Source organism: Neofelis nebulosa, chromosome 3 (assembly GCF_028018385.1).
Source record: "Neofelis nebulosa isolate mNeoNeb1 chromosome 3, mNeoNeb1.pri, whole genome shotgun sequence".
In the NCBI taxonomy this organism is placed as follows: domain Eukaryota; kingdom Metazoa; phylum Chordata; class Mammalia; order Carnivora; family Felidae; genus Neofelis; species Neofelis nebulosa.
Window position 1 is genome coordinate 102449313 of NC_080784.1, and position 15015 is coordinate 102464327.

Here is a 15015-nt window from a genome sequence, read left to right on the forward strand (position 1 = left end):
ACAAGGCAGATTCTGGGTGGCCCAGAAGAATAAAATGTCCTTCCATTGAGGAATCAAATTTACTCACAGCTTCTACTGCAAATCTGCAACATGCAAATTCTGTGAAGTTGACAGCACTAAGATCTTGGACCCAATTCCTCTGCTTTCTGAAGTGCCTCTGAAGTGCACAAAAGTTTAAAGAAGGGAATGTGAAAAGCAAAAGGTCTTTTGGCTCTGGGTATTATTTCGACTGACTTGACTAGTCAATCAATTTTCATGAAGATACTTTCTTTATTCAATAACTGATTTTGTTAACAATTTGGCTTACAAATGGAGGACATCCAATTTGAAATAAATTCTGGTCCACTAGTCCATTCCTTATTAAGAAATCTTACATTTTTATCAGATCTTAATTACTTAATTTATAATCCATTAGCCCAAAAGCAAGTTAAACGGTCTAAAATCATCCTTTCCAAACACAAACACCAGCCTTTAAATTTTCCTCACTACCTCTACCTCTGGCCTTTTAATACTTAAATGAACAACTCTTTTAATGCATTGGCTGTTTGCTTCTCTTCATCTTCAGCTTCAAAAATCTCCTCTCTACCTCAGCTACTCATCAGCACAAAGAAACCCCAGATTTCTTCAGGAATTAAAAACTGCCTACCTTCTAACGTTTTGACTTGAAAATTCACCTCTGTTCTTAGCTGTCAACCTTTCCTGTTTAGGTGCTCTCTGTAAACCCATATTTCATCCTCATTGGAAATTTCATTCAATTATTCTGGTCAGTCATTTCAGCAACTACTGCCCTAAAATTCCTAACCTCTTCCAAATTCACCATTTCTTATTGGCCACTTATTCTCTGGCTTAAGTGCCCCTTTAACCAGCTGCAAGCAATATCTAGATGAAATATGAAAATGCTTAGAAGGCCACAAAAACAGTCTCTGTTCAATCTGAGCTGAGCTCTGTGCATGTTCTTCACCTCATCGGTTCTGTTGACTGTGCAACAGCATCCCCATATCTAACCATTCTAGACCTCTACCCTCAAGAACCAATTTCAGTCCCAGATGGTCTTCACTACTGATTTATCAAAATTCCTTCCTTGTTCTCCCTCTTAAAATTCCATTATATCTTTTTCTTTCTTCTTTTATTCTTTACTCTAGAACAACCATTCTTGCAGTGTTAAAGCACCCCTTTGTGCTCACTCTTCCTCCAGCTATTTCCCTCCATTGCTCTCTCAAATACCCTTCCTCTCTTTCTACAAAGGCTTAGGTTTTTGTTATTCTAAAAATCCTCCTCAGCTGTTACCTGCCTCTAGTTACTTTCTTATCATCTCAAAATTTCTAGAATGAATAGACTTAAAGCGTTACCTACTGTATTTCCACCCATTTGTTTCTTAATCCCTTGCAATCCTTTGATTACAATTTCACCTAGATACCACCCACCAAATTCAGTTTGGATTCTCCACAGCTTTTGACATCTAATTAACTAATTTCCATCTTGAAAGTCTCCTTTAGATTCTAAAACACATCAATCTCTTGCTGCCTATCCTTCTTTGACAACCCCTCTTACTGTTGGCTTTATTTCCTCCATCCCCTAAATATAGGTATGTACCTCCAGGTTTTGTCTCTAGCCATTCTTTCCTTAGGGATTTATGCTACAGATTCCCCATCAACCCCATGTGGATGACAGTGGATGACAGGCCATCACCCACTTCTATTAAACTCTAGACATTTTTTTTTTTTTTTACATAGGTTCCATGCCCAATGTGGGGCTTGAACTCACAACCCCGAGGTCAAGAGTTGCATGCTTTACAGACTGAGTCAGCCAAGCACCCCAAACTCTAGACTTTTTATTCAACAACCTGCTGGCAACTCACTCACACTTTAAGTTTATCCCAACATAACTCATAACTTTTCCCTCACCACATACCTCCGAAACTAATTCCACCCATTTCTTTTCCTTCCTTTCCTTCTTTTTCTTTCTTCCCTTTCTTTACTTTCTTTCTTTCCTTTATTTCTTTTTTTCCTTTTCTTCTCTTTCTTTGCTTTCTTTCCTTTCTTTTTCTTTCTTTCCTTCCCTTCTTTTTCTTTTTTTCTTTTCTTTTTTCCTTTCTTTCCTTTTTTCTTTCTTCTTTCCTTCTTTCTTTCTTCTTTCTTTCTTTCTTTCTTTCTTTCTTTCTTTCTTTCTTTCTTTCTTTCTTTCTTTCTTTCTTTCTTTCTTTCTTTCTTTCTTTCTTTCTTTCTTTCTTTCTTTCTTTCTTTCTTTCTTTCTTCATCTTCCCTTCCTTTCTTTTTGAGAGAGAGAGAGGAAGGGGCAGGAGAGAGAAAATCCCAAGCAAGGTCCACGCTCAGCACAGAGCCCTATGGGGACTCCATCCCACGACCCTGGGATTGTGACTTAAGCCGATATCAAGAGTCAAACATTCAACTGACAGAGCCACTCAGGTGCCCCACCAACCATTTCTTTTAACAGAAATACCATTTGCCTATTCACCTTGGTCCAAAGCTTCAGAATCATTTTCAATTCTTTCCTCTATCCCAAACCCATGTTATAAATAACTGCAAAGTCCTACTATGGATTTAACATTTGTACTATTTTTCACATTGACCCCTTTTTCCATGCCTACTAACCTCCAAGCCACTTATGACTCTTAATACCTCTGGCTTTCTTTTTTCTAAATTGGCCTGCTTATATTAATACCTCCCATTTTAATCTCCCACAATTCCCCACATACCTATAATCGAATTCAGAAGTTTTGGACTGTGGACGTGCCTTAGAATCATCTCAATGCTTTTAAAAAAAACAAATGCCAAAGCCTTACCCCCAGAGATTCTGATTGAGCTTGCCTGAGATGGGATCTAGACACAGGTTTTGTTTGTTGTTGTTTTTACTCAGATGATTTTAAAGCACAGCTAAATTTGAGAACCACTGCTAGCCAAACTGGATCTCAGTTTTCTAACACCCACTTTGTTTTCTTACATCAAATCTATTCAGCTAGTTTTGTCTGACTCCCTCCTTTTGGCATGTATTTCTCTGCCTTGGACTGACATTCATCCATTATGCTTTAACACATTTGTTCATTTTTATAACTTATAAATTAACCTGAAACTTTTGTTCAAATTCCCCTTCCAACCAACCTCTCCTTCCTTCCAACCATTTACCACATGGTCATATACAGTAAGTAGTTTTCTACAAAGTTTTTGTTTTTGGCTACTAGATCACAACTTTAGGTAACTAACATCTGAATAAGGCTTCTCATCTCTAAAGATGGATTAGGTGCCTGGGTGGCTCTGTCAGTTAGGCATCTGACTTCGGCTCAAATCATGATCTCATGGTTCATGAGTTCAAGCCCCACATCTGCACTGACAGTGCAGAGCCTGTCTAGGATTCTCTCTCTGTCCCTCGCCCACTTATACATGCATACCCTCTCTCTCAAAACAAAATAAATGAACTTAAAAAAAAATAAAGATGGATTAGATAACCTCTAAGTTTCTTCCTAGCACTAAAATTATGATTTAGTTTATCAAAACTAACTCTTGGCTTACTAGTGAATGATAGAATCTTGTATATTTTCTCAAATATATACAATTCAAAAAAGTCCTAGGTTCTCTGGTAGGTTTTGCAATTAGAATTATTAACATATCTACTATGATTTGACTAACAACATCAATCTTTTTAATAGTGCAACATAGAGGGGTACCTGGATGGCTCAGTTGGGTAAGCATCTGACTCTTGATTTTGGCTCAGGTCATGATCTCATGTTTTCATGAGTTTGAGCTCCACAACCTGCTCTGCATGGACCTTGCGGAGCCTGCTTGGTATTCTCATCCTCTGCCCCTCCCCAGCTCACACTCTGTCTCTCTCAAAATGAACTTAAACAAAATTATTTTTTTTTAAATAGTGCAAAATTGGGGCTCCTGGAAGGCTCAGTCGGTTGAGTGCCCGACTTGCTCAGGTCATGATCTCGCTTGTGGGTTTGAACCCTGTGTGAGGCTCTAGGCTGACAGCTCAGAGCCTGGAGCCTGCTTCAGATTCTGTGTCTCCCTCTCTCTTTGCTCCTCCCCTGCTCACACTCTCTCTCTCTCTCTCTCTCTCAAAATAAATAAACATTAAAAAAAATTTTTTTAAATAGTGCAAAATAGAACATTTAAATTGCCTTTGATTACTATAATCCTAATGCAAACAGAACAATGGTACGAAGTAACATCACATAAATCCTTTAATCTAGATGCCAAGTTACTATTACCTTTTACAAATGGATTAAATCAATTTGTCATATTATTACCATATAAACCTGGCCAGAGGAAGCACACATGCTCAGTTTTCAAGTGAAGTTGTTAACTTTAATATTAACGTATAAAAAATAATCACGGTAATGAAGTCATTTGCTACTTATTCCTGATAGCTAAGGGCAAAGAATATATGCTGAAAAACATTCCACTTCCTAAATTATAGTCAAATACATTAATAATGAAGTAAAAACTTCCTAGTAGAGAATGGAACAGCAAAAGCTAATGTGCAGCATAAAGGTACTGGCTTGCTGCTAAGAAATGAGGAAAATCCTGTATCAGATAAGATTCCTGGCTATACCCTAGATATCATGAACAGTTTATCTTCCAAGGTGGGCTTATGTTTCTACATCCTCAAAATGAAGACATCAAGCTAAAAAAGCAGTTCCAAAATTGTCTGATAAAATCACTCAAGAAGTTTTTAAAAATACAGAATACAAAGCTACTCCCCTGGAGATTTTCCTTATATAGTAGGTCTGAACTATTAAGAGACCTACAAATTTTTAACTTTTAACTAGTGACCTATTTGGTTTTATACATGGTTGAGAAGTATTAAGCAAGATACACTCAAACCTACTTCTAGCTCTAGAATTATTCTGCATATAGAATAATGTACATGGTAAATGTTCAATAAATAGAGCAAAATGGCTTGGTAATAGTCTGAGAGAATATTGGAAGAATCAGTAAGTTGTTTATTAAATACTTGGCTATTTTTATTATATCAAATCAGTGAAATAATGGGGAAAAAAATCCTCCAATTGTCAAAACCTCCAACTGGCCAAAAGGAGGATTTAAGGATTTAAAGATTTGTTATCCAGATGTTTAAAGACATGAAACTCTTGGAATTAAAAAAAAAAAAAAAAGGTAGGGTAGGGTTTAAGATGAGAACTGTCTAGACCCTCTGTTCTTTGTTTTACTATATCAATGTTTCAAAAAGGGATCGTACTTTTTCACGAAACAACTATACATAAAACTGCCATGAAATACATCATTCTGAAGATGGGAAAGAGAGTAGATTTAGGAAAAGGAGGCAATTTCAAAACTTAAATCAATCTTCTGGAACTGAATCCTCTGAGTTGGTTCCAATATCAATTTTAAGGTAAAAACATGACTAGTTTTTAACTCACTTCCTTTCACTTTAAAGAACATTGTTTTTTACATTTCACTTTTCTTAGTAATAATTGGAATGTTCTATGGTTTGGATTTTGAAAACCATATAATCATTATTACAGACTATAATTTAAGGTTTCACCTTAGGCCTTCACAAAAAGAATCATACCTGCTTTTCACATTTCATTTTCCTGCTGGGTTATAAACTGTTGACAGGAAACTACTCAATTACAGAAATCCCATTTTGGTTTTATTCACAATTATCTAAATAAAACTCTGAAATGAAAAAATTGGCAGTCAGAAAATATGCTGGAAAGGAACTATTTCTGTCAAGCTGTAGTAGCTGAGGAAAGGGACAAAATCATGGAATAAGGAAAGAAAGCTAGCCCATCTATTTGGTATGTTATTTTCATTTAAAGTATCAAATAGGGGCACCTGGGTGGCTCTGGCTCAGTCTGTGTGTCATGATCCCACTGCTCATGGGATCGAGCCCGTGCTTGGGATTCCCTCTCTGCCCCTCCCCCCACCCACGCACAGTCTCTCTCAAAATAAACAAACAAACATTAAAAAAGAAAGAAGTATCAAATAAATAGTAGTGGGCACTGTAAAAAATTTCAGCTTTGCTGGTGCTTTCAAAGACTTAGCACTTTAAAATGATGATCAGTATTAGGTTGGAAAGCCTAGAATTCATAAGCACTTATAAGGACACACCCTAATATTTTTTTCTTCTAGGTGTAAACCTTTACAAAGGAGGAAGTTTTGAATCAAAGTGTTTATGCTTTGCCATCTAACAAGCCTGTCAGAAGTCTGAAAGTCTAACATACTGCTACTTCCAAATCATGCAAGAGTGCACATAAAGCCCTAGCAGCAGCAGACCACCATCTTAATATTATAATTTTAATGTATTCTGCATATAGCCAGAAGTTAAAAATCCAAAACATACCGCATTCTCATTAACACTATAAACCTCTTTCAATACAAGCTACAGCTTCTTAGTCTGGGTATTATAGCTACAGACAGCTCTTACACCAGATCCTAATTATACCAAGAGTCTGAATAATAACAGAAAAAAATTATGCAGTATTTTGAGGGAGTCTGTGTTTATATACTTCATTAAGGAGCCAATCTTAAACAAAAACCCAATACTAAGGGACCACTGATAACATTACATAACTTGAGTATGAAAGAAAATAACTTCACATTTTGAAATACTATAGATTACGAAGTAGCCTCCAAAACAAATATTCACTTATAAAAATGCTCCTGTTTTCAGACCATAGAGAAAATTTTTGATTATATCAAACGTCACAATGCCAACTAATAGGTTTACTGGCTTGGGGAAAGGATTAAAACAAGTTTCTATCACTTATGCCTTGTCCAATTAAAACAAAATCAAGGCTCATTTACAAAGAAGTACTAAAACAAGTAGCCAAATCATCTAAAAGATAATGACCAAAACAAAAAAGCTGGTAAGAAAGAGTTTTGGTAGCCTAAATCACAGGTTCAAATTTTGTCAGCATCTTATTCTGAAATGCAGAGAATTACTCAGGTTTGACATAGCACTTAGGCATGGGGAGTTGGGTAAAACTGAGTTTGAAGATTCACATAAACGAAATTTTATCAGATCAAAGAGTCTAGCTATGAGTGGTTTCAGCAGATCAAAAAATAAAAATATTTATTTTGTCTATATAAAGTTTCAGGCCCTGAGGTATCTTATTCCACAGAACATGACAAAATGTCATTTGATCAGGCCATACTAAACACTTATTAAAATAAAAAGGTAGGGACAGAAATGTTTTTAAAGCCTCTCTTTGATAATGTGAGCTATTTCCCTTGGTACACTCTAACATCTAGCGTGTTTTACTAAAGTGACAGAGCTAGAGACTCATAGCATGCATACAGAACTAAGTTCTTTAAGTTTTACTGATAAAGATTAATTTTTGACTAACCCAAGAAAATAAAACATTTTCATAAATTACAGATATGTTCCATTTTCCAAGAAATTATGATATACACAAAACCTCTTGCTTACAAAACAGCCAAAGTAGAGAGTGACTGTAAATATTAACTGCAAAAAAAAAGTTCACTTTATAAAGTGATTCATTAGGGCATCCGTTGAAAGAGAATTTGGATCACAAAATTTTGATTAATGCATTTCCCAGGAAACATCTAAATCTGAGCTCACCTAAGAGATAAAATGGGTGTGCATGAAGAGTCAAAGCAAATGACAAAAATCACCATAATAGTACAGGCTAATAAATGAAGAAATCAAGAGACGGTTTCATTAATTAATATATTTTCTGCATTATAGTTAACATAGGTACTTTCTTCGTGTCACCTTACTTTCCGTTACGTATTGATATTTTGTTATATTCAGACATGAGTACATTTCAACAGTCTTTTGCAATAAATATCATAAAATAATAGATTCGCATAATAAATATTCTTTACAATAAAAAAGTTTAACAGACTTTTGTCTTAAAAATAGTCAGAATTCAACTTTGTGATTTATACATAAAATATACAAAAAAGCACCACAATTTGTGGTTAAGGCAATGAAAACACAGAAAAAATTAGAATTACCCAGCTGTTAGCTAACCAAAGGGCCAAAAGGACCATTAAAGGGCCAAGATCACTTTAGGCAGCATAGTTCTGTGACACCCATAGATTGATCAGCTGTAAATATCAACTTCAGTTATCCAAGTGCCCTCAATGATGAGAAATTTGGTAAAAAGTGTGGGGTGTGGCAGGAAGGTAGTTGAGTCCTTCACAAACATGAAAGCTAGAATAAAGATGAGCAAGAAACAACCAATTTATCTCCAATGTGAAGATTTATATTGTAAAGCAAATCTAAAATTACATAGGAAAAGAAAAATACCTGGCATCTCCAGAAAAAAAAAGAAAGAACTTTGAGGGGCAAGGAGAGGGCAGTGGTTAAACGAAAATTTTTATGTTATAACAAAAATATATCCCCCCATGCTTCTTAAGGGGCCAATGCTATGAAGACAGCCCTAACTGGAGACAAACTTAACACATAGCTTAATTAAGCAATAAAAATGTTGTTTCTTTAAAAACCAGTTTCCCTGCTCCCAGAGTACCCAATCAAAAACAGCTCTAAATCACTGCAGATTGACTGGGTATGTGTGTGGGTATGTTCATTTATACAACAACTTTTTGAAAAGTTGCTTGCAGAACAAAACGGCTACACAAAAGCCCACTGGCTCTCAATACCCTCCTGCGTGGATGGCAGAGGCTCCTGTCGTAAGTGGGAGCCAGGTGCAGTTTCACAGTCCACTCTTACTGAAGATCATCCATTAGAGAAGAGTAAGATCCATGAGTCAAACCTTAGGAACAGGGGAAGAAAGGTGGGAAAATTGTAGAGAAAATAAAACCAGTATGTCATAGAATCTTTTCAACAGCCACAGCTTGAAAGCTAGAAGTTCAGGAGGTCCAACGCACTTCCAGAAATCATGATGGTTTACCCTGACCCCTGGAGGGGCAGCTCTCCAGCTTACAATAGACAGTGTTGGAGTTCTTACATCTGCATCCTGGGCGATGGATCCAGTCATAACACCCCCTGCAAAGCTTCAGGCATCCCTTAGCAGGAGGATAACAGAGTAAGCAAGGTAAAAATAGAGACATGGCTCCCATACACAGGTACCTAGAGCAGCAGTGTGACTGTGAACAGGAGCAAGGATTATCCGAATAAGAATCCCCTTCATCGTCATTGGAGCAGTGGTAGAAGATGCCCTTGACTAAGCACATGCAGGTTCCATATTCCACCATACTCTCGGCAGAGCAAAGGCACTGACGATTGCAGGCCAAACAGGATGGCAGGGTCCTGGGAGCTGTGCATTCTCCACACTTGCACTTCCCACACTGTTCACAAATAAACTTGTGCTGTGTCAGGTCCTCTTTCAAGGAACCCTTCAAGTCATCAACAATCAGTTGCTTAGGCTGGGTCCGGATTGCCCTTTCAGACCTATGGCCAGGCACTGGTCTGGTTGGTGGTGACCTTCCTAACAGTCCCTGCTCTGAAGAGGCACTGCTGTTGCTCCCAGAACTGGCTGCACTTCCAGTGCTGGTCGATCTGCTCAAAATGGGGCCTCGGGTATTATTTAAGAGTCCTGCATGTCCCAGGTGGCTTGTAGGTCTGTGTTCATAGTTGTTATTCACATTAATTGGTATGATTTCGTGAGTCCTTTCATGCTTTTCTTGTCTTGGTGCTGTTCGAGGAGCAGGTCTTTTCACCACTGATGGCCCTTCTGTGTATTCATTGCTGCCTCTGATGGCCTTGATCTGGTCTAAAGACAAAATAGCAGCAGGCTGAATTTCTCTCTCATAGTCTAACCTCTGACGGCTATCCAATGTAGGCTGCTGGATCACAACTAATGAACTGCCACTGCCATGCTGATTTTGGGGATCCATGTGTAGTGATCTCGAATTCTGGCAATCAGTGGAAACCTGGCATGCATCTGAAATCCTAAAAGGAAATCAAAGATGAAAAAATAAAAAATAAAAAAACAAAACAGAGAGAGAGAGAGAGAGAGAGAAAGAATAAATGACAGGAAGCATTTTGGGGGGGGGGGGGAATCCTGTCAAGTCACAAATTGCCTAAACCACCTGGTAATGATCTCCTTCATCAGCGGATTACAATGATGCTGGGGTCCTGGCCAGAGTCCAATTCTAAGAGGCTGAGGACCACATCACAGATGAAGAATGCAGGCAAGAGACCCCATGCCATAAAAGTGAAACGTTGTTTTCAACTTCTAAAAAGCAGAATCAAGAAGTAATGCCCTCCTGTTTGTCAATCTAACAAATAATTAAAATGGAGTATGCCCTTATAGGGAATATTGAGGATAAGCCCTGGAACAGCTCTCATCTAAAGAAAGCTCGTATCAGTTCATCAGTGTTTTCCTTACAGGAAAACATCCACTTTCTAAAAATTACGAATGGCCTTTCTGCTGTTTACTGTTATAAGCACTAGATTAACAATGAGAAATTAGTCAAGGTATACTTCACGCATTACAAAAAATCCAAGAGACATCAAACTAAAATGGAATCTCAAAGTAAGAGGGCATTTTACTTAGAAACCAAGATTATAAAGGTAACCCATTATTTAATCTACAAGATGTAAAAAATGAGTATAGAGGAATACAACAGCTCTTGGTATTTTACAGCCACTACAACACACACACAAAACTCAATGCTGTGATGTTAAAAAGCATTCTCATCTGAAATCATGAAAGGATTTTTTTAAAGTTTAAATTAAGGGGTCACTCACATAACAAGACAACTTTCATGTACAAATAAGTATTAGGCCTTTAAGGCAGTATGGAGAAATCTGGGCCATTTTAATCACCACATTTCCTCTAACTTAAACATCTGTATTTACATGACAGATCTTGATTCTCAAGAGCACTTCCAACTCTGAATCAATGTGCTTCTTGAAATAAGATAAGTACAGTAATATCCTGATAAAAGTAAGCATTTGTATTTCCGCACTAATAGTAAGTTATTTCTAATTTATAACGCATTCTTCACACACACCAAAAAACCACCAAACGTAAGAACATTTCCAATTTCAATCAATGGAATCACACAAATTCCTTCTAAAGTCTACAGATCCCTTCCGAGTCAAGAATGAAAAGAAAAAAATGCCCATTCTCAACTGCCACCTCGAGCCAAAACACCAGCTGAAGGAATAAGGCAGACAGAAGTCCATTTCATTCTGTTAACTAAACAGATTGTCTATAGACTATGTCTTCTATGTTAACTTCTTGGAGTTGCCCTCTCTCATTCTCCCAACGAAGATCTCCCAAGTTGCTCCTTTACTCTGCCTTTCTCTGTACAACAGAAGAAACACATTCATGATCTGCCTGGTTTAGTCCTGGAATCCTTAAGGACTGTTCAAATACCCCTTCGATACTCTGCACACACAAGATCATTCCTCCTTGCAAAGAACTCTTCACCCAGTGCTTTAAAAGCAGAGTATCTCCAAGTCCTAAGTCAGATCCCACAGTTAAGAAAAAGGCGTGCAGGATTTGAAGAGTGTAGTAAAAACACCAGGCACATGTTTCATCTGCGTTTTAAATGATGGTCGTAACGAAGTTCAGGCTGCCTGGTAAATCAGATTAGCAGATAAAAAGAAAATTAGCCACCTCTGATCTGAAGCAAAGCCCCTTTTCAAGCACTGACAGTTCTCGGATCCAGCCCCAAACACGCTCGCACGCTCTCGGCAACCTGTCTTCCCCACCGAAACAGGACTCCAAGTCCAATACCTTTTCGTACAGTCCCATCACATCCTAAGGATCACCGTGGATTTCCGACCCATTTTTGCGTATCTCGCCAAGATTTCTTACAGATCGTGGAGAGCCTTGAGAGCTAATGCAGGCGCCAAAAGCAAGCCCAAGGCATGGAGAGTCAGAAATAAAGATCTGTCTACACTTTAAAGGAAAAGCCGGATTCCTAAAGAGCCGGGAAGAAATGAGCCGGGGGCAGGGGCAGCAGAGAAGCGTCCCCACACTGCAAGTTACGACGGTGGAGCTGCGCCCTCTGCAATCCGAGCTGGGAGAAGCGGTGAATAAATAGTTGACGGAGAGGAAGGAAAAGGAAAAAGTTATGAATGAAAACAAGTTTTCTCTCTCTCCCTCTGTTTGGGCAGGAGGAGGGGGAGGAGGCTGAGGTTACCATTACCTCAGGAGGGCGGACTTCCCATTTTTAAAGTGGCAGCGCCCTCTCCCCTCCCCTCGCCGTTCCACCGCTCTCAAAACAAGAATAAAGTCGAAGCTCGCTTTGGCGCAGACTAATTCCGTCCAGGGGGTTACCCGCGAATTCCGAGGTTTGCCTCCCTAAACGCGCGCCCGCGCGCGCGCGCACACACACGCCCTTTCCCGGCCCCCGGTCTGAGGAAACTCCTTCACAGAAAGCCCGCCGTTGGCACAAGTCACGAAGTTCCTCAGAGTCCTCCGGGGAACACCTCAAAAGCCTCCCAGAATCCATCTTTCGCGTAGAGGGCTCCTTCAAGAGGACAACCCCGGCCACCGCGCCAGCACTGCAGGAAACTGGGGATGGGAGACCCTGCCTCACCGTCCTCGGCCGCGGCCGCAGGTCGCCCACCAGATTCCCCAGCCCCGAGCGCCCCGGGAGAGAGGCGGCCGGAGGGGCGGCGCCGCGCGCTGGGGTCGCCCCTCCACTTCCCCTCCCCCTCTCCGAGCCCCGGAGCCCGCACCTGCCGCGCAGAGCCAGCCGGGTGCGCGCGCCCCCCCGCCCCCGCCGGCTGAGAGCGGCCGCCGGACACTCACCTAGGTCGAAGCGGTAGCTGGGGACCAAGCCGTGCGACCCGGCCCAGGTCCCGGTGTGGGCGGCAGCGTGCTCACGCCGCATCAACCGCGGCGGGGAGGACGAGGAGGCATTGCCCCTGCTGCGGCGAGTCCGCCCGCGGCCTCCCCCGCCCCCACCGGGCAGGAGCGCTCCCCGCGGCCCCCTTCCGGCTGCGGAGGACAATTCTCCGGAGTCTCCGCGCGCGGCCCGGCGCAGCAGACCTCTCACAGCTCGTGTTTGCCGCGCAGCTCAGTAACATCCACCTCTGGGGCTTTTCTCTTGCAGCCCCCTTCCACGAACCAGAAAAAAAAAATCCCTTCTGGGGGGCCCTCGAGTCTCCCAGAAAAGCGAGCTGGGGAGCGGTAGAGAGAAGAGTTCGTGACGGGCCCACAGGCTGGTACGCCGTGCTCCGCGTGAGTTCTTCTCCGGTTCCGAACGCTCCTCGCGCGAAAGGAAGGAGTGGCGGCCCCCTCACGACTGAAAATCCACGTCACGGACGTTCGAGACTTTGCGGCGCCCGGGACGGGGCTCGAACCTGCGTCTGCGGGCGGGTCACGGAACCGCGCAGGCCCCGGCGGAACCCGGGAGCGCACGCCTGCGAGGCGGAGGCTGCCGCTTCCCCGGGCGGGGGTGGGTGGGATTTTTTTTTTTTTTTTTTTTTACCCGCTTTTTTAGGGGTAGCGGTGGAAGGACTGAGGCTGGGGGGGGTTCTTCTCAAGGGAAGAGGCGGGGCGTCGTTTCTTGGCCCCGGCGCAGGTCGAGGCACTTAACCGGTCCTGCACGCTGGGCAAGTGGGGGGCACAGCGTCCCCCGGAACTCCGGTCCTGGCAGGTCAGCCTCTCCGGGGCAGCGCTCACTCCCAGTCCTCCGACCCTCCTGTTCTACGGCCGAAATGCCTGCTACAGAGGATTATCGATGGGAAAATAAAACAAAACAAAACATTAATTTCCTTTTCTTTCGAGGCACTTGGACGCGTAGCGCGCTCAGCCGCCCGGGCGGAGAGTAGAGCGGGGTGGGCCGCTCGCCAGCTCGCCCGCCGCCCGCAGCCCGCTGCCATGTGCTGGCTGTTGCTGCTTCCAGTGATTGACAGGCCGGCGCACAGTCGGCGTGTCAGCAGCGAACCAAAGTAACATGCAGTCTTGCACGTTTTGCCGAAGTGCTTTTGCCCCTTGGAATGCCTAGGAGTTCAAACAACGTTCAAGCAACGCCTCTGCGCATTGGAAATCAATACACAGAGACGGGAAATTCAGGTTTTAAACAATTGCTTCGCTCGGGGTTCGGTCGCCAACAATGCCTAAACAAACATGTATTTGGTCCACACACCGAGTGCCAGACCCTCTTCGGCATTAACCACTCTGTTTTTCACACAACCGACCGTTTCAGACTTTAAACTTGTTACCCTTCGGATAAGGGAAAAAAAAAAAAAAGGGACCCTGTTTTTTCTCTTACCAGTAGCATTTAAGAGCATTAGTTTTAGCAGTGGGAATACTACTGGTAATTTGAAATGCAACCAGTAATCTTACATCCAAAGCGAGTTCAAAGAAATGTTTAAGTCCTTGTAAAAGCCAACATTTCTCACCTAATCTTTCCTAAAATATCTACGGAATGAAAGGAAGGAAACAGTTCTTACCTAACGCAAAGATTGGAAATTGCTTTTCAGGCACATTTACAGCGACTGTAGCAGTTCCTTATCCAGGGTAAGGAGCTCGGTCTGCTGCTATCACTCTGCAAACCACTGCGTGCCTTACAGAGCAATCCCACTCCGGCTCCGCAGAATTTCAGCAGCTCGCCTCCACCTCCACCTCCACTCCAGGACACGCCTCCAGTGATATCATGTGTCAATCACGCGGGCTGCCTGAAAACCTGGAACAGGATTTCTCCAACAGTCGTTTTCTCTTTCGTTTATGTGTACCAACTTGGAAATGTTGCCCTGTACTCTCTGTGATAAACATCCTCTGAAACTTTGAGATTACCTCTAAAATTCCTACAAATGCAGTTTGTCACAGAAGAATCCTTTGAGTTATCAATCTCTGTGAAAGTATTGGTGAACACAACTTTTAAGGTTGAATTAAAAAATACTTTTGAATAAAAGAAGATTAAAAAGTTGTATGCCAAGCCATCACTTCTGATCAGCTAGAGAGAAAAAGTATATTGACAGGTAAAAGATGATAATATAACATTACAGTTCGTATTTGAAGCAAAATTCACAATATGTGCAATCTGAAGGTTCAGAAGGTAGCACTACTTACTGCAAACGTATATAACATTACCTCATAAAGGTGAAATTTCCTGCTGTAGATTTTATAACAAG

General features: G+C 41.5%; 1 protein-coding gene across 3 annotated transcripts in view; it reads right to left on the bottom strand.

Annotated features, from left to right (window-relative positions):
• Positions 1 to 14522, bottom strand: part of SPRY1 (sprouty RTK signaling antagonist 1) — a 30634-nt gene extending 16112 nt beyond the window's left edge. Inside the window, exons 1-2 of one of the 3 annotated variants that reach the window (XR_009259331.1) lie at positions 14335 to 14522; positions 12686 to 13603 (exon numbers count right to left, since the gene is read on the bottom strand). Coding sequence is in view for 2 of the 3 variants with exons in the window: in XM_058721437.1 (XP_058577420.1) it covers positions 8850 to 9809 (960 nt within the window). In the remaining variant the exon portion in view is untranslated. Of the gene's footprint in view, positions 1 to 7655; positions 9865 to 11662; positions 12064 to 12685; positions 13604 to 14334 lie in introns of those variants that run through there. The other 2 variants (XM_058721437.1, XM_058721438.1) reach the window with 2 other exon arrangements.
• Between the last annotated feature and the right edge of the window lie 493 nt (positions 14523 to 15015).